A 19,294-nucleotide genomic window follows, 5' to 3' on the forward strand; every position below is an offset into this window, starting at 1 on the left:
GCCATGTAAGTACATCAATCACCTTATATTAAGCCAAAAGCTCACTACTGAAATTTGTATTTGGAATTGCAATCACTCAAAACATATAAGACACACAGAAGCCAAAAAAACGATGTAATTCTGCAGCAACAGAATGAGAGAGAATAACTAACTTGTAGAGGATGGGGGTGACTAATCGATTCATAGACCATAGCAGTGGCTATGAGCTGCTTCCTTCCTATAACTAATACTGACAGTAGTATAACCACACACCTTCTGCCACTCAGTAAAACAAAATTACAATGGAATAAACTCTTTCTGGATCTTCAGCCTTAAACCTGAGTAGACAGACAATACTTCCTCTACTGGCATTTACAACAATGGCAGGCATCATTTGTAGGGCTAGATGATATTTTGTTTCGGAAAAAACCAGCGGTTTAAAGGGAATCGAATGATCCACTTTTGAGTCGCTCCATGCGAGCTTGGAGGCCGGATAGAGCTTTCTCATCCATAGGAAGGATACCACTCTGCACAGTGTTGTTACTACTGGTGGTACCTTGCCCTTCAGAAACTGGAGGGTTGTTGATAACATTGCCATTTACTTGTACCAATGGCCGGTTTCGGTTGTCTGTGCCCACTGTGGCTGCTGCTAATTGGATGCTCTTCATTCTTTCCCTAATGGCGTCTAATGCCCCATTTGTGACTGCAAGCAATGGGATAAATAATCGGTCAGGTCTTTCCGAAAGATGAGAGAGCATAGAAGCATCAGTAACAGTGCTTAGATGTGATCTAATTACCGCCAGAAGGTAATCTGTCGTTTCTTGAATCTTCCAAGCTCTGTTGTAGCGCTGTTTGCTCGTAACTGGTAAGTCTTGGGGCAATGGCATTACCATGCTTGTCATCATCACTATATGATGGTGGCAAACTAAAACTTGTTGGTTCGGCTCTTGCTGATGGATTTCTCGAGTCATTCAATTGATTGGTATTTACAGGGGATAGAGGGCCTTGTCTCGGAGAAAGGTTGAGCGCCACTGGCGGAGGGGTGGATAGGGGAACACTTGTAGGTGTCTTTCCTGCAGCTGCATTTCTTTCCATCTGCCAGAACATGATATTATATACAAGAGGATAAGAGGTGGTTGCAAGCTGGAAGAAATAATCTTCAGTATATAGTTCAGATGCAGACCTGAGCCAAACCATCTCTAATATATGTTCTAAATGCATCACTGGCATTTTGTAGCTGTGCAAAAATGTCGACCTGCGTGCAATCGAGCATATAAGATTAACTACAACAAGTGAAAAGTTTTGCCAGAGCACGCAGAATAAATATCAAATGAGACAAACCGTTCCCATCAGAAGATGGAAACAAATTACCTGAGGATATAATTGTGTGATGCGGTACAGTTCATACAGACCAATTGAGCAAGTTTGCTTATCACCAATTTTCTTAAATATTGCAGCCAGTTCTTGCTGGTAAAATACAGACATTACGAATTAGTTGCATTAAGTGCAAGCAAAAGGAATGGACAATGCAAGATGAATGAAAAATAACTGTTTATAAGTGCAAAATACCTTCAATTGGGCATCGGCTGAGTGTGTTGCAGGAGCTGAATTGTTTGCAGTAGAATCGCTCCAGTGAGTTTGCCCAACAGGTCCAGTTGGAGTTAACATTCTGGCAGCTGCCAATGTCTGTTCATATGTATTCAAGAGCAACCATTAATGACTTAGAATCATCAATACAAGCAACTGTATAAAGACTAGAGAGAAGATGCCACCTGAAGATTAAGATCAATGTACGCTAGAATAATAGGCTGGGGTTGCATGTCGATTGGGACCATAGAAAGATGGCCCTTGATTGCAGTTCCACGAAGTTTAACAAGTTCATGCAAAACGGTTTTAACCATGCGTAGTGGCTTGTCATCAGCTCCAGCTCTTTGTGACAAAATCATGCGAAAAAGAAACAAGGAAAGGTGAGAACAAAGTATTGAAAATATCGTGAAGATACAATAGCAATCAAACCATCACAAATTAAATAAGAAAAATAATTTGGTTGTAAATAAAGATTATGGAAGCCACCTCCTTCGTATTTCATCCATTCCTAACTCTTGTAGATATATGTGAATACTTTGAAGGATGCGATCCAGGTCTATATCATATATTGTACTTTGCAAAACCTATCATGTTCGAAAGGGATCATAAAAAATTGTACAGGATGTTTCATAGTAAAGCAAAGAGGAGTAGGAGAAAATATGATAAGCCACTAAAATAAACACAGTACCTTAGTGAGCTTAATTAAACATTTAACTACCAAATCAGAAAATTTCTGATTTCTAGTAGCTTGAGACTCATTTATTGCTGGAGCCGGCCATCTTGATGGATCCAGAGGTCTCAGAAGATTTATAAGAACAACAAATGATGAAGTTCGGTCGGCATTATCCTAAATGTAGAATCCAGTGATCTCAGTAGGTGAACTTACCATCCTCCCCACAAATAAGAATAAACGTTTTGAAAAATGAATTACCAGTATCTTCAACATCAGAACATTCAGAGCTCTTAATAGTTGACTGCCATCATCCATTTGGGGAACCCTTTCATCCAAAAGCCAAAGTAACAATTCTGTAATAAGGCTATCAAGTGTACTTTCCTTAACTGCATGAGCTAGTCTCTTGTTCTGGAAAATCTGCACCAATAAGGATGGTAGTTTCTGTAAATAAATGCAGAAAATGAAATCAGGACAAGAAAATTTCTAAAGTAGAGCTATTACCTGCATCAGAGTATTCAGGACATATTTACATGACCTTGAAGAGGCACCTGTTAGACTGAAGTCAAAAGTTTTTGCCACCTGTTCCCCAAAAAATGTGAGTCGTGGCAAAACATGGTGGAAAGACAAACCAAAAGAGAAAATTAAACAGAAGTATTACCTTATTTGCCAAGCATGAGACAAGTCTATCAGCATCTTTCACTATATCATCCAATGCACTCCCTTCTGACTCAGTTGCTTGATTCAATTCATGACAAACAACTTTCATTCCCTCGACAGACTGCGGCCAAGAATATTTTCCAGGAAAATTCCATCACAACAAAAAACAAAATGAGGCTAAGAGAAGAGAGGTTGATATGTGCATATATCATATTGACAACGTTACTTCAGAAAGAGGAAGGCTTGAAGTTCACAAACGAGTGCACACAATATGCGCTAGAACAGTTCTCTCAAAGCAAGTTTTGAGCCCATAATGCAAAAGCCTTTCGAGAATAAATCATCAGAGCAGCTTGACAATATCATTACGGGGTAAACAATAGCCCAGAGTGCACTCAAAATGCATTAGAAAAGTTTCCTCAAAGCAGATTTTGAGCTCATTATACAAACAAACTTTTGGGAATAAATCATCAGGGCCGCTTCAGAAAACCATTTATTATGGGGCAACTAATTCTACCTTTAAGTTAAACAGCAAATGTTTAACTCAATTTCAAAAGCATTCAAACACATTGAAGCATATGAGTTCTTTCGAGTACCACAACTGAAATTGTTCTAACATAAACGCATAACATTGAGTGTGCTTCCTTTGACTCTGCAACCTAATTTAAACAAACCTGCTCAGGTGAACCAAATGCAATAATATCCAAAGCTTCATTCCAGTCTGTGGGCCCCATACTAGAATAAGCTTGAGGCAGTGGAACTCTATCAGTGTGAACTTCAACATGACCATAATTCTCTCTAAAAAAAAAAAAAAAGAAAAAATGTTCACATCAAGTAGAAAGCAATGCTGCCTGGGTGCATAAACAAAAAAATCAGTGATAAAACATTAAAATAGCACAATAGGTAAGTCACCTATTGAAGATAGGGCCAGTCACCAGGCGTGAAACCTCCCCACTTTGCTCAGCAGGATCAGTTCTGCAGGTCAAAAAAACCATTTCAGATCATAAAGATATATATATATATACACAGTAGCAGGTTTAACTACAAAGTAGCTATTGAGGTATCTTGCCCAAATATAGAAGGGAACCAATTCCTCACATGCTTCAATATTCGGTTAAAAAACCACCAATTGAAGGATCCGAAAAGAAAATGAAATATAGCAGTGTTAATGTTTCAAGGTGTATGGAACTGCCAAATGGTAAAACAATGAAGGAAAAGAGTGACTGGAACATATCATACACATTATCCCTCACTGAACGCCTCAAGGCAGCTCTAGCCTCCCCTGGCCTGCCTTCCTTCCTCTTCTCCATCTCTCGAGCCTGGAAGATGCAAACAAAAATTTAATATATATATATATATATATATATATATAGCTGGCAGGTGGAAAGGAAATAAATCTACTAGAAAGCAAAATAATGTACAAACCTTCCACTTAAATCTATCATCCAGCATACTTCTTTGAGCCTCAGTCACCTTCCCAACATATCTCCAGATGTCATCACCTAAAGCACAAATTAGTTCCATCATGATCAGACAAAAGGAAACCTCAATCCACACACACATGATGAGCTTCCACCAGAACTAACAATGATATCAGTGTGTATCAGTGTAAAATCATTCTTCTATATCAAATTTATAGAGATCAATTGGCAATAATTTTACAAAAAAATAAATACAAAATAAAACTCAACATTTTGTAAGCAGCACCATGAAAGCTATAAAACCAACCTAGAATCTTATATCCTGTAGCCAAAGCATTTAAAGCAGCTTTCCTAGTATCTCCATCCCGTTCAGCAGTTAAGCTTGCAACAAATTGCAAGGATTTTAATTGCCCACTTATCTGATAAGAGTTAGAAAAATAAACCATAAAGGATAAAAATTATATAAAAAAAAAATCATCAATTATACATCAGTAAGTAATGAGATTCACAATAGTTCAGAAAATTATCAAGTAACCTCAGCTATATAGTTATCCAGTAGGAACCCAACAAGTTCAGCACATTCTATCCTTGTTCTGTTGCTTCTCGAACGTAGGCCCTCCAAAACGTAAGGAAAAGTTCTTGCAGCAGAATATGTGTGGATAATTTGCTTCATTAGTTCCCGCATCTTTTCTCTAAGTTTTTCAATGTTATGCCCAGACTGCAGCAGGAAAAGATAACAAATTCCAAAAATAAAATTACAAATTTAGTTAGATTAACAACATGCCTATGGAGAAATAACAGCCAAAAACCCAAAAAATACTACACCGAAAACAGTGCACATCATCCATACGCAGCTTGAATATATTATTACCTTTTCAACCAAGCAAGGAATAAATATTGAAGCCTCCGCCTCAGTCATAGTGTATCCCTCATTCCTCAACATGTCCAGAAGTTCGGGAAGAAATTCCAGCACCTTAGCAATATATTGGACAGACGAAAACATCAGGTGCATAGAAAGAGAATATAGATTCATATATCATAAAAAAGTACATAAAAAGTGAAGCCAAATTTTGTTGTGCCATTAGCACTGATTCAGACTAGGTATTCTAGTCTCACGATATAATGCATTTAGTTTTTTAACAAACTATTCAGAAATGCATAACAAAACCTTCATTTCAAAAACATTACAGCTTGTTTTTAACCAAACCAAACAATTAAATAAATATCATTTCAAGAAATCATACCAAAACATCAATCACAATATAAAATCAAAACAGGCATAATATCATTATTTACAAATAATATAACTGGTGAACTCCAAATAAATGAAGATTGCGTACCTTTAATAAGCATGATGTATTGTTCTCACAGAACCTCAACACAAACCATTTCAGGAGGATATCCAAGACTTCGATTAACTCCCTTCTGATAGATGGAAGAGCCTGAAACGAAAAAAGAATGCCAACTCAAGCTAAACCCTTTTATATCCACTTCAAAAGGAGTGTGAAAGGTCATAATAATAGAACCTTCTGCAGCATCTCAATCCCATCAACTTGCTTCTTAAAGTCCGCACTTAGAAGCCTCCTGTGCAAATCTTCCCTGAAGTACTTCATGATATCATTCTGCAGAGAAATTGAAGAACTGACACTCAGTTTAAGGAAATAGTAAAACTGTGGATGAAATTAATCCACAAAGTGACTTCATCATCTAGATACTTCCAAGACCAATTAAAGCATTGCGTTCATGTTTAAAATTAATACCAATAAAAAGGTAAAAGTTCTAAAAAGCACAAGTCATCTACATTTTGTTAGTATACCAATCCCCTTGATTATAAAACTTAATTCAATATGAAGCAATGCATTCAATGGCAATATCCAACGATCATGATGGAATAAATCACAAAATATTGCAATCAATGCTCAACAAATAGAAACCTCAAGATCTTGAATCTGCTCCAAACGTAGTTCTTCAAATTTAAATTTTCGAACCACAATTCTCTCTCTATCCTCCTGTAAAAGTATCACTTAGTCATAATCCATGACATACACAAAGAGTAAGTAACTGGCATATATCAAGACATATTGATCAAACCTTGTTTGAATCCTTGACATTGATCAAAGCTTGTGACTGAATGTTTATGTCTTGAACTGACATAATTGAGTCTTGCCTAGATCCCTTGGCAGTAGGAACATTCCTCTGAGTAGAATAAAAACATATATATATATATGGAAACGCACACATTAAGATTTTATTGGAGTAACATTAAATACTTTCCAACATGAAATAACTTACTGAAGCAGCAGCTCTATTTCCTGGACGTTGCGCACCATAGCCTGTCGGTTTTCCAATCTTTGAAGTGTTGCTCTTAGAAGTAATGCCAGTTGAAATTGCTCTGCCAGAATCAAAATTTTCTGCAGGCCAACAAGCAGCATAAAATCTCAACATAGCAATTTGCAAGAAAGTAACTTCCATGTCAATCTAGAGAGTGATAAGGATTGAAGGGGAAAAGAATACCCTGAAAAGCCCCATGAGATTTCAATCTTTCAACAACAATAGCCAATGCAGAACCTTGTATATCTTTCAAATTTTTGACGATCTACACAACAAACAGATTATATTAATATTGATACTAGAGATACTTGATTCACAATATATAGGACCACAGAACTCCACAACCAACATACCGTTTCTTGTCCACAAACCCTTAGAATCTCATTGAAACATGTTTCAGCAGCTTTACGAACATCAGCAGATTTATCCTGGAAATTAATGAATAATATCATGATAAGGAATGAAAGAAGTCAATATTAACCAGTTAAGATTTTAAAATATATTGGTTTGTTGGAGAATATACCGTCATAGCAGCAGCACACGGTTTTAAAAGATGTACAGCATCCGGAAAGTCACTCATCGCAACAAGTTGTCTTGACAACCAGTCAAAAAGATCCTTGCGCCCTTCTGCACCAAGCTTTGCATCCACAAGAGCAGTTGTGATGTATGGGACCTAAAGAAATGAGACAGCAATTAAGGTTAGAAAATCATATAAATAGATCAAGGGGAAAAAAGTACAAGGCGTCAGATTGTAACCATTTTGTCAAGATGAGTTGCTGCAAGCCAAGAGTCTAAGGTACACAAAGTGCACTCCCTCATGTTTTTCTTATTATCACCAAGGCATTTTAAGACATCTGACAGAATTCCCTGCATAAAACATAACACTGAAAATCATCAAAATCTATCGAAGGGAAAATAAAATAAATTTATTGACCGGTTTCCGGCAAGAACCTTGCTTGTCTTCTCAATTGGCTGGCCCATAGCAGATGCCAATGCTCCAACTGTGGACAATGTTGCCATAATCAGATTTTTGTTGCTGTCGTGCAAACGGCCCCTCAGAGCTCCAAGTAACTCTCCTGCAAGTAAGAAAAGCTGGTTGGCACATTTATACATAGGTATAGCAGTAGAGTAATTAAGAGCCACACAATATACCAGTTCCATTTGGTTTGATACGCTTGTTAGCCTCCTCCAGAATTTTGTTAACACTTTCAATAGCCTCCAGACGAATCTAGTTCAAAAACAACATAGTTAATGCATTCAACTAAGATTGATTTTATTCTCTTTTGCATATAACCAACGCTACCTTCCAATCAGCACTCTCCAGACTCTTCAACAAAGTAGGAGTGACTTTTTCACTTATGTCTTCACGAGGAAGACCATCCATGCCCCCAGCAACCAATGATGCCGCTGAATCATTTACTTTCACAGTCTTTTTGGGAGCTGCAGCTCCTCCCTGACGATATTAAACTAATGGAGTGAAAACAGACTGGGGAAAAAGAAACTGTTGAACCATAAATTTAACCAACAAGTACCTCAAATGGATTCTTTTCACATTCAGCATCAAGTGCACTTACAAGAGCAGGTTTAACATCTGAGAGGAAACCCTTAATATCTACAAGGATAGTAGCGGTCATTCAATTTTTGTATGTTCAATAAAATGAGGAAATTCCAAAAGGTATTTGTAGCACCTGGGCCAACAAACTTGTGTAAAACACCAATCAGTTTGATAGTAGCATTTCTAGTAGCAGCAGCACTAGATTGCAAACCAATATCCTTGCAAAAATCAATTAATTCCTGAAACAGCAGCCAAGTAATATATATATATATATATATAAACGTTACTTATGAGAAAAGAAAAATTTATATATATGATTATATAGAATAAAATTTTAACAAATAAGTTTAAAGCACCTTTAAATTAATGTAAGAAATGCCAAAGTCATCAATTGCAGAAACCATCCACAATAGCCCTTCACTTAGAACCTTGGGGTTCTTGTGCTCCTTCATAATTTTATAGAGCTGAAACAATAGAAATAGCAAGCAGTTAACCCAACAATTTTTATTTTTTTAAAAAAGAGTGAAAATGCCGCCCGACCATCCAAATTGGTTTTCCCTATATAATACCATGTCTAATAGTTTTCAAGTAGATACCACATCAAACCAATTCAAGGGATCAGAAATGGCATAGGCATGTATTTAAGTATCCTTTTCCCCTTATATTAGTAAACTGTGCAACAAATAACATTGTTGGGATACCAATAAGAGAAGGAAAGTCTGGCAAAGCAATCGTGTAAAGTCAGAAATTTAAAAATTAGTATACCCATCTACCTGGCACAATATCATGACTCATGAGATGCAACCAAACAACCCCCAGGCAACCCACATCAAAGTTCAAATTTTGTGTAAGTAGAATTACCCGCTCAAAAATAAACCCTGGAGCCACAGCTTCACAAAATGTGGTAAGGCACTTCATAGCCTGAGCACGAGTCTTAATGTCAGCAACTCGTTCACTAATACCTGTCAACAAATCAGATTTGTGTAACTATCAATAACTCTATCAATACAAAAAAAAATTCTAATTTCCTAGGAAAAGGCAACACAAACACAGTCAAATTCACCATCATCCCTTTCAAACACATATTTGAAACACATATCAAAAGCACAAGCTGATAGTGGGTAGTAAGACGCATTGACGGCTAACAGCATTTAAACCTTTTTTTTAAATGTAAAAGTTTATCAATAGATGAATTTGAGTCTTAGGACAAGTTACATGTTGCAAAATGATCTACCAAAGGGTTAGCGCTTCTTAGCATGACTGAAGATCACAAGGCCGAAACTTTGAAATAAAACACCAATATTATAATAACAACCAACAACCATGATTATGATGACAATAATAATAATATATCTGAAGGGAAATCCTAAACCTAAAACCAAGGGACCAAGATGGGATTCAGGAATACAAATATACAAGGCACTAGCACAAACTTTTGAACCCGCCAATAGCAAAAGGAAGGCTCTAAGACAAAATAACAGACTATCCATGAAGTTTGCGCAAGGATAAAAATAGAAAAACATGACATAAATGCAGCTGCCATGCTTAAATATTTGATATTTGATAAAAATTAAACATTAAGTATCAGGTCCCAATTTAACACAATATAGTGTACTTACAAAAATATATACAAAGAGGAAACAAATAATTGCAACAAACATATCTCTAGAAAGTGATCGATAAAGCCAAAGGGGACAAAAAATTCCAATAACAGTTAATCATGATATAATAAATTCCAAACAATCAATATACAGGAAATGGAGATAGTGAAAAAAAAAAAAAAAAAGTTAGAAGTCCACTGTTACGTGCGCTATTAGTACACTAACTCCAGTGGAAACAAAAAGAGTTGCTGACCTAAAAGGCAAAGCACAACACATTTTTTAGGAAACTTGGATGCAGTTGAAGATATGTGTGTTATAATATCAATCATCTGTTGCTGGACCTGCACATCAGAATAGGTCAGAGAATTATTTAGTCCTTCAGCTAACAAGAATAAGGCAATTAGTATAACACCACCAAGTGCTTGCAAATCATACCTGAACGTTCTTTTCATTCCAGCCTGGAACGGCACAAAGTAAGCGGATCAGAATCTCAACTGATGAGTCGAGGTCTGTTATGGCTTCTACCTGCTCTTTGAAAGACATGATAGCTGCAACAAACAGTTGTAAAGTGTTCAAACACTTTCTACAACATTTTAGACACAAAATCACATCTGAGCAGCATAGGCAAACACACACGAGAGAGATGAATTGCTGGCATGTCAGAATATATTAATGTGAGAAATAATTGGCCGTCAAAAAGAGAGATGAAAATAAAATGTGATAGATACAGTGCCAGATCAAACTGACATGCATTTAAGGGATCATCTCTTATGGTCAACCTTAATGGCCAATTAAAATAATTAAACAGGTAAACTAAAAGCAACTGAAATTGCCAAAAATTGTAACAAAATTTTTAGTATTGTAACTTATACAAGTTATATTGACTTTTTTATTGTAATCCAGTTAAAATCTTAATGATGCAAACCTTCAAGCCGCTCCTTCCACACAGCACTCTTAAGCTGTGTAACTGTATCAGCCTGGATCAGGGATCCTAATCTGCTCTCAATCTCTTCTAAACTCATTTCTTCTGGCTGAAAAAAGAGTCATGCCGCAGGTAATCAAATAAATGACGTTTTAATAACCCAAATTCATTATCATGATAGCACATGTCAAGAGAAAAACTTTACCTCAACAACCTCCACTTCTGAAGGCTTGGAAACTTTAGGACCTTTTCCATCACCTTTCTTGTTGGCAACAGATTTTCCAGAGGCAGCTTTCTTAACAGCAACAGGCTGAAAAAACAGGAAAGATATTAGCCATGTAACATAAGTGGGAAAACCTGTAGTGTATGAGCCCCTAAAAGACTTACAGCAGCCATTGTAGTCTTCTTTCCACTAAGCATGCTAGCTGCTGATTTTCTAACCAATGATCCATCAGAGGCCTGCATGATGATAATACAGAGCAATGGAAACACACTGAAAATCAGAAACAACAATAAATGCCACATCAAGAGAAGTTCCTCACCGAAAGATGCTGCAAATAAAGGAATCCGATCATTGAAGATCATATAACAACAACAAAAACAGCAATAATGATCACACAAAACCATATGAAGTTACTAACCAATAATATAATTATTGTTTAAATAAAAGCCATTCCAGCAATCAGCAAAAACATGTGTATCCCAATAGTCGCCTCGCTAGCAATCAACACAAGCTATTTGCAGAATATAAAATGGAAGGAAAGAGAGGCCCTATTTTTAACTTGCTCACTACTAGACAATCATCTTATAGAAAACATTAGTTCACTACTCCTTAGGCTCCAATGAAACAATTGAGTATACATACAAGAGATTGCGGAGCTTTCATGTACACATTCCATCTAATAGTGATCAAGTAAATGTGACTCATATGAAAGTATTTATAAGGACAAATAGCTTCTAGAAAATAGCTTTTCGGCAGATACAGGGCAGTAATACAAAAGAATGCATGCCATTTGTACAAAAAAATAATGCAGAATCTAAACACAACTCGGCTTGATACCATATTTGTTCTTTATAAAGAATTTTATTGAAGTGGGAAAAAGAAAAAGAAAAAAGAAACCAACTAACCTGTGCAGAAGGCAAACTTCCTCCAGAAGATTGAGCTACCACAACTGACATTATTGTAATGAATACACATGTCAAGAAACAAATAATCATATAGAACAGCAATATGGTCGCCTACTGATGTTGGTAACAGTAAGCACTAGGACAATGGGGAGGATCATGGGGAGGACCGGTACAAGTACCATTGCTTTAGATTGGTGTGGAGGAGAGCACGCTCCCCCGCATATTGCAAAAAAGCTTTTCAATAAAAATCACTTTTTATTTGAAATCTTTATATAAAACAAATAGTTTATATCCCACAAAAGGAACACCCAACTCGGAGATGAATCATACATCACCAAACCCAAACCCATCTCATTGCTATCTCTAAATAGCATCAATAAATAATGTGAATCTAGGTTGATGATAAGCATTGTGTTACAAACCTGAACCAGGGACAGCAGATGAGTCCCCTGTCCCAATCATTTCTGAAAGTTTCTTTTTCCTAACATCATCCAATTTTTCCAGTGATCTCTCCAAAGGCCTCATACCAACCATCTGGACAAAAAATCAAAAGAATTCACAAGAAAAACTAATTAAAAAGAGATCCATGATAGTAAACTAGAAAGCAAGATACAGTATCCTGAAGAATAATACCTTAGCAATAGCAGCCAAAGCAGAGAAAGCTGCATCCCTCACCTCAGGTGTTCCATCATTGAGGGACTGAAAAATTCATGAATCAGTACAGAGTTCACAATGAGATAACTAAATAAAAATATTAATGAAACAAACTTTCAAAAAAGACATATATACATATAAATTTTGAAATGAAAGTTCAATTTAGTTTCTGACAAAAAAATTGCACCAACTATTGACCAACCTCCATAAAGATTGGAACATATTCCTTGTGCACTTTAAGTATTGCTGCCTTGTTACTTGTCTCAATACAAAAAGTAACCCAGTTCAATGTCGATGATCTCACAAGAGGAACTTTGTTCTTTACTGCTGTTTTGACATCTGCAAAAAAATAAAATAAAAAACTTATTTCAACAGGTTCCAAATGCCTTCTAACAAAAACAGAACAGCTAGCATGTATCTACAGTCTGTGAATAAATTCAGCCATGAAGGTCATTTGCAGAAAAGGACAGCAGAGCACAACCAAAAGATACCATCATAGATTAAAGTACAATATATTGAACATTCACTTGAAAGCATCAATGCCATCAACACCTTATATGCCCCAATTTCAAGGAGACAATTTGTACTTGCAATACTGATAGACATGTAGTGGCCATACAATAACACCATCATCCACAAGATAATATCAAAGATGAATAGAAGAAAGTTGAGGATAGGAAAGAACAAAGAGGCATCACAGATATGATGCGTGTTAATGCATAACTAATGTAATATTACTACAGCTAAAGCATGATCCAATGGCAAGCAAGAATCCCAGTGATTATCTCCAAAAAAATGAAATATAAGCAGAGACATGGAAAGGTCACAGATCCTGCCTTCTACAATGTCTGCGAGATTTAAGCATCCTGACTGGTACATTGCTTGAAGAGTTTGTGTAAGAGCTTCTGACAAAGCAGGTTTCTTCTCCTTCAGTTTTTCCTATTTCAGTATTAAAGATCAAAATCAAATGCATCAGTGATTAGATGGCAGATCATTAGCACATAAATGTTTCGAAGAAATAGACAATGCTAACTTAAATGGCTACAACATTCAACGGCACGTTTATAATGCTCCCTTTTAGATAATGAAGGTAGTTAATAAGTCACGTGTACTTTCTTCTGGGGAAACCCAGTTTGAATTTAAACCAGAAGAAATAAGAAAGCATACAAATTTTGAAATGGAAACCGCTTTATTGTTAAATTGCGATAATAATTACTGGGATTCATCACATAATCCATATCCAAGGTTCCCCAGCCACAGTATGAAGTTATACTTTATAGCCAGAAAAATAAATCATCTTCATGTATAAGTTTGAATACATTCTACAGATTCGAAACAAATATATAATATAATAACAATTATGACAGGAAAAAAAATGTAAATCCACAGTAAATAAGCTAACCAGTAGTATTGGCAATAAGAACCGAGAATTGTTTGAGAAATGGTTCCGAAGACCCTTAGCAAGATTTCCCAGTGCTTGGATAGCTTCAACTGCTACGGCTATGTTCACATCTGTAATAAGCTGCAAAAAGAAAATTAAACAAAAAAAAAATTAAAGAAAGTATAAGGATTAAAAAGTCACTCTATAAATCAACTTAATAAACTGCAATCTCAAACTTCAGGTGACAGCGCAATGCATTAGATATTTATTAATATCACCACCATATTTATCCAGTACGTATTGCACGTCGTTGAAATACTGGATTGATTTGGGCACTATTATCACATGCTCATTCCTTATGAATAAACATATCCTAGCAATCACTCCCTCCACATAGAGCACCATTTCTGCACTACACTACACTACAACAAGAGCTTCTACAAATGTTTCTAGCAGTCAAATCCATTAACAGGGTAAATTTTTCATAAGGATCGCAAGACAGCTTTCACGCCATCATGCATTCATTCATCAATGCAAGGATCAAAGGCATCAACAATGAATGATATGAAGACCACAAAGTGAGAGAACAAGGGTGAAATATATTCTGTTTTCTCAAAAACAGATTAGCTTTGGAATGAACAGTAAGCATGAATAGTGGCTCAAAGCCTTACCATAAAAAGCATAACCGTTGAAATATTAAGTTGGATAATCTAGATTTTCCAGTAAACAAACCAAACAAATCTCCAATTGTTCTACAATCCTATCTTTTTCATTGAGATCATTATTTTGCAACCATAGTAAGCTGGGGACATTAGACTATAATACAACCAAAACAAGATCCCGTCCTTTAAGTAAAGGACATCAGCCATCACACCCTATATAAAAGACAAACAAAAATACAAAATGCTAAAACATTAACTACCAGCTGTATAATAACTATATCTTAAAAATAATAGCCAATACAAACCCACAACAAACCTTTTTTAATGTTCGACAAACTTCTGTGAAGTCCCCAGGAGAAATCTTTTTGGTAGATGCAAGCTTGGTTAGTTCAGCAACTGCTTCTTTTCGCTCAGACCATTTAGTAGCTTTCTGAAATAAAGTCAAATATACCAAAACCAGCATAAGTAACAAAATTCCCAATGCACAATGTAACATTCTGGTACAATAGAACAATGCAAGAAACTTGACCTAAGTATAGCCAAATTTAAACAGTGTAAATAGATATTATTACCACTCCTTCCCAAAATCCAGACTTCTCCAAAGGTGTCAATATATCAACAGGATCAACAAGTTCATATTCATCAATCTCCTGAGGAACTGGAAGAATAAGACGTGTCAGAAGATGAAAAAAGGGCACTGGGAACCAGGCTAATGCTACACACAAGAATAAAATTAATCACGATATCTTAATAAAGTTTCCAATTGTCTATCCTAACCTCCTTAAAACTATCTATAGTAATGAATTGAATATAACAGTTTAACACAACCATTACATACCATCAGCTGTACTTTCTTCCACTGGACCAGATGCCCCAGACTGAGAAACAACTTCTGGTTCTGGCTCCTTGTCTTGCTCAGACCTTTAAATTAACTTTTTCAGTAAGCCGCATACACAATGCCAAAGCAGAACTAGTTGACAACAAAGTAATATCTAGTAAAATGTAACATAATAATTAATTACCTAATTTTTCGAGTTGGCTTTGCAGTCGCAGACACATTGGTGAGCTCAGCCTCCAACTCTTTTTTCTAAAAGAAATATAAGTACAGCGAATCAGGACTTTGCATCCAAAGAAAATAAGGAAACAGAGAAAAGAAACGGTAAATTATCCAACCATTGTATCTCGCATCTTCTCAAACAATATTGATTTTACAGGTTCCTTCCCTATCCAACGGCAAAGCTCTAGTGTGAGCCCTTTAGAGGAAGCACGAACATTTTGATCTTGATGATCAAAAAGCTCAGGAAGCATCTTCAATAATCTTTTGGGTGGTATTACTTTTGATCCAAATTCACTGATTCATTACACAACCATGTTTCATTTAAGTATAAAATAACAAAACAGAAAATATATGCGAAAATCAATATATCAGCTATTACTTTCATACCTTAATGCCTGAAACATGACATCTATTGCAGGGACAACCGCTTTAGCAACTTTATTTTTAATAGCTTTCTCCATAGCATCCTACAAAATAAATAACGGACATTTATTTGGAAATCTACAATAGTGAAGGGACCTCGTAAAAACAACAAAATAAAAAACAAGCTTTCTTCGACAACATACTATCCACTTTTAACCAATGCATATCATGTAACATTCAGGTGTGGTCGAGAACAAATAATGCCAGCAGCAAGAAAAAAACCACTAACAGCACTCAGCACATTACAATAATAAGTAATACAGAATATTCCAAGCAGATAGAAACCTAGTTCTTTAATCACTCTTGTCTAGGAAAATGGTTTAAGTAATCTTCCTAACACAATTCTACCAACATTAAAAATCCTGTAGAATATAGAAAATTTGCATATACAAGCTATGTATGCATAACTGCAGCACTCATCATCCTGTACCATCACCATAGCTACAAGAATCTAACATTGTCAAGGAAATGCTGTTTGTGTGATGAGCAACATTTGAGCCATTCCCGTAACTAAGCAGATGGGTTTTAGTGCATTGCAATGTTCATCGTCATGTTAGCTTTTTAAAACAGGCAAGAAGATCCAGGCATTGACAATTCTTAACCAACATATTATTGGTTAATGGTTACTATACTTTGCTCAAAATGTTCAAACTCGCCCAGCACATACCAGGAATGAGTCAACAGCCTCCAACTCCACCCATAGCAGGAAAGACATCTGTGCTTTCTCCACTGTTTTAGGCCTTCCAGTTAGGCATTTAGCCACTATTGAATCGCATACCTCCTTTGCAAATCTAAATTCAGCACATAATTACATAAACAGTAATAAAAAGATTAATTATATATTTAATAAGTTCAATTTTCTGCTCAAACCGTTGAGCAACACTTACAAATAAAATACAAACAAAATAACTCTCCAATAATATATATACCTCCCAGCATCAGAATCTGCAGCTTTCAAAAATGCAATGAGCGCATCCAAAGCCTTCTCCTGGACGGGTGCATTGGAGTCCGCCACAGATTTTTTAAAAAAATGGCCTAATCAAAAACTCCAATATTAATGCGTGATTGAAAACAAATTTTTAAAAAGAACAAATTAAAAACGGATCGGCGGACATCAAAGTAATCACATTATTAAGTTTCTTCCAAAGATCAACCACGGTACACCCAAAAATCACATATAATCACAGAAAATCAGATCTATTACAAAATTTAAAACCAATTCCTCACCGAATTCACGCAGCCGCGGGTCCTTAGGATCCGTAATGGAGTCGCAAACGGCTGCCAAATCAATATTAGCATCGTTTCGCACTTTCCAATTCTTGTGGGTCAATCGGTCCTCCCACGGCAATTTCTTCGCCTCCTTCAGTAATTTCTCGTCCTCCGACATTTTCTATTTTTTCGAAGAAAAAAAAAAACGAAATATCTACTCACAAATATACCGATCTAAATACACAATACGAGATAATTCAAACAATCGCCGGATGAGTTCCGCCCGCGTCCACTCAGCCGAGTGCCGGCGAGTACCAATGGGAGTGTGCGAAGGTCGGGGTGCGTACGCAAATCTCTTTCCCCTCTCTCCTCTTCCCCCTTCTCTCTCCTCACAATTAAAAAAAATAAAATTAAAATGAAAAACAGCAAGCGAGAAAACCTAAATTTATGTTTTACGTTAGGGTATGATTAGATTTTCTGTTCTCTAACCGCGTGTGTACACGGACCAATAGAAAACTCCCACGTGGATCTTCAGGCCAATTGTATTTAAGCGTGAATTTGAATCTCGAGAGGCGCGTGTGGAACAGTGGTTCATCCGTTGTGGTTGAGCGGTGTAATTTGAAGGGGACGATTGTGGGGTCCACTGGAAGGAGCGGAGAGAAGACAAAAGGCTGTAAAATATAACATAGAAACATTTCAAATTAGGATGGGTGGGCATGCTCTTGTGCGGTCACGTCCACTTTAAATATTCTGCACTGCAGTTTTTGAACCGATGATTAGTTTGCAAAGCCTGATCGGACTGTTGTGATTGATCCACGTGGCATCGATGGAAAATCTGAGCGACCACCGGAAGATGGATGAAGGTATTCCACTATTCACTTTGCCGGCATGCCTACCATTATGAAACGGCTATATTTATATTTTATTTAATTTAATTTTCAAAATTAGTCCAATTTCTCGGGTGCTTGGGTGCTGTAATGTATTTATCTGTGTTTTTATTCATATTTTCGTTAAACTGAAAAAATAAAAAACTTACTATCAAACTAAAATACTAAACTAATAAACACGTCTTGTTTTGTTAGGGTGTGTTTGTTTGGGGGTTTGGATTTTGGATTGGGATTTGAATAGTAAAAATTTTGAATTTGAATAGTTGTATGATGTGATATAAATAGGGTTTGATGTGATGTTTTGAATGTAAAATTGATTTTTAGTATAATATAAAAAATAAAAAATAGGTGTTTGATTTGATGTTGGGGGAAAAAAATTGGATGAATAGTGGAAATCCTCCAAAATCCTTCAAACCAACACACCCTAAGTTTCAATACGGATTTTTACTATTGAGTTTTTTTTATTTAAAAATATTAAATTAAATAATTACTTTTTTATATATTACAATACAAATTTATTTTACATTGAAAATATTACATAAATATCTATTTATATAACATCTAAGCTATTCAAATTTAACTATTCAAAAATTCAAACTCAAAACTTCGAACCAAGTACAAACACACCCTACATAATTCAGATTTTGATTTAAATAATAATTTTGATTTAATATTTTATAAATATATATCAAATTTATCGTACAGTGTCTACTGCGATTATTCTCTATCACTTTTATTTAGAAAATAATTATATATTTTGATTTCATTTTAAATTTTTTAATTTCAATTATACTAATTACTTTTATTTTAATCTAAAATTATTTTTATTATATAATAATTATTTTTATTAATATATTTTTAATTATTCATTAATTATATTTTTTCCTTATATACGCTCAAATGAAACACCTGAGTCGTGGTCTTCCGCCGTGATTCAATGAGAATGGATAAGAGGCTCGTGGGATTGACGTGAGGGGGCAGGGATGGCTATATTTCTGGGAGCGAACTCCGGGCGAGTATGAAGCGCATGGATACAAGTTATGCCTTCGGTGGGGGTCGGAGTATTAATTTTGATTTGGAATCAAAATTAAATTATTCTAAACTTTAAAAATGGCAAATTTGGGCCTATTTCTTATTAAGTAAAAAAAATAAAATAAAATAAATTGCATT

The 19,294-nt window shown here is 35.7% G+C and overlaps 1 protein-coding gene across 1 annotated transcript; it reads right to left on the reverse strand.

Moving 5' to 3' along the window:
• Window positions 1-10: 10 nt before the first annotated feature.
• LOC127247980 (protein MOR1) lies at window positions 11-17,636 on the reverse strand. Its single transcript, XM_051270098.1, has 54 exons — window positions 17,256-17,636; window positions 16,958-17,063; window positions 16,696-16,819; window positions 15,993-16,072; window positions 15,722-15,899; window positions 15,571-15,635; window positions 15,387-15,469; window positions 15,121-15,206; window positions 14,865-14,978; window positions 13,908-14,027; window positions 13,342-13,444; window positions 12,708-12,844; window positions 12,485-12,550; window positions 12,274-12,385; window positions 11,852-11,895; window positions 11,111-11,182; window positions 10,929-11,033; window positions 10,727-10,832; window positions 10,237-10,349; window positions 10,055-10,142; window positions 9,062-9,162; window positions 8,557-8,664; window positions 8,334-8,439; window positions 8,178-8,257; window positions 7,949-8,098; window positions 7,798-7,873; window positions 7,597-7,721; window positions 7,402-7,512; window positions 7,169-7,318; window positions 6,999-7,073; window positions 6,829-6,910; window positions 6,607-6,725; window positions 6,406-6,510; window positions 6,249-6,323; window positions 5,841-5,936; window positions 5,655-5,756; window positions 5,186-5,287; window positions 4,850-5,032; window positions 4,622-4,733; window positions 4,319-4,395; window positions 4,133-4,212; window positions 3,806-3,868; window positions 3,568-3,691; window positions 2,898-3,017; window positions 2,741-2,818; window positions 2,498-2,656; window positions 2,255-2,413; window positions 2,053-2,150; window positions 1,752-1,908; window positions 1,549-1,665; window positions 1,351-1,446; window positions 1,163-1,234; window positions 777-1,074; window positions 11-682 (listed from the first exon to the last, which is right to left on the reverse strand). Exons 1-54 carry the CDS (start codon window positions 17,413-17,415, stop codon window positions 417-419), a joined length of 6,084 nt encoding a protein of 2,027 aa, XP_051126055.1. The 5' UTR covers window positions 17,416-17,636; the 3' UTR covers window positions 11-416.
• Window positions 17,637-19,294: the final 1,658 nt, after the last annotated feature.

The sequence above is a fragment of the Andrographis paniculata genome, unplaced genomic scaffold (genome assembly GCF_009805555.1).
Source record: "Andrographis paniculata isolate CXL003 unplaced genomic scaffold, ASM980555v1 Contig32END, whole genome shotgun sequence".
Classification (NCBI taxonomy): domain Eukaryota; kingdom Viridiplantae; phylum Streptophyta; class Magnoliopsida; order Lamiales; family Acanthaceae; genus Andrographis; species Andrographis paniculata.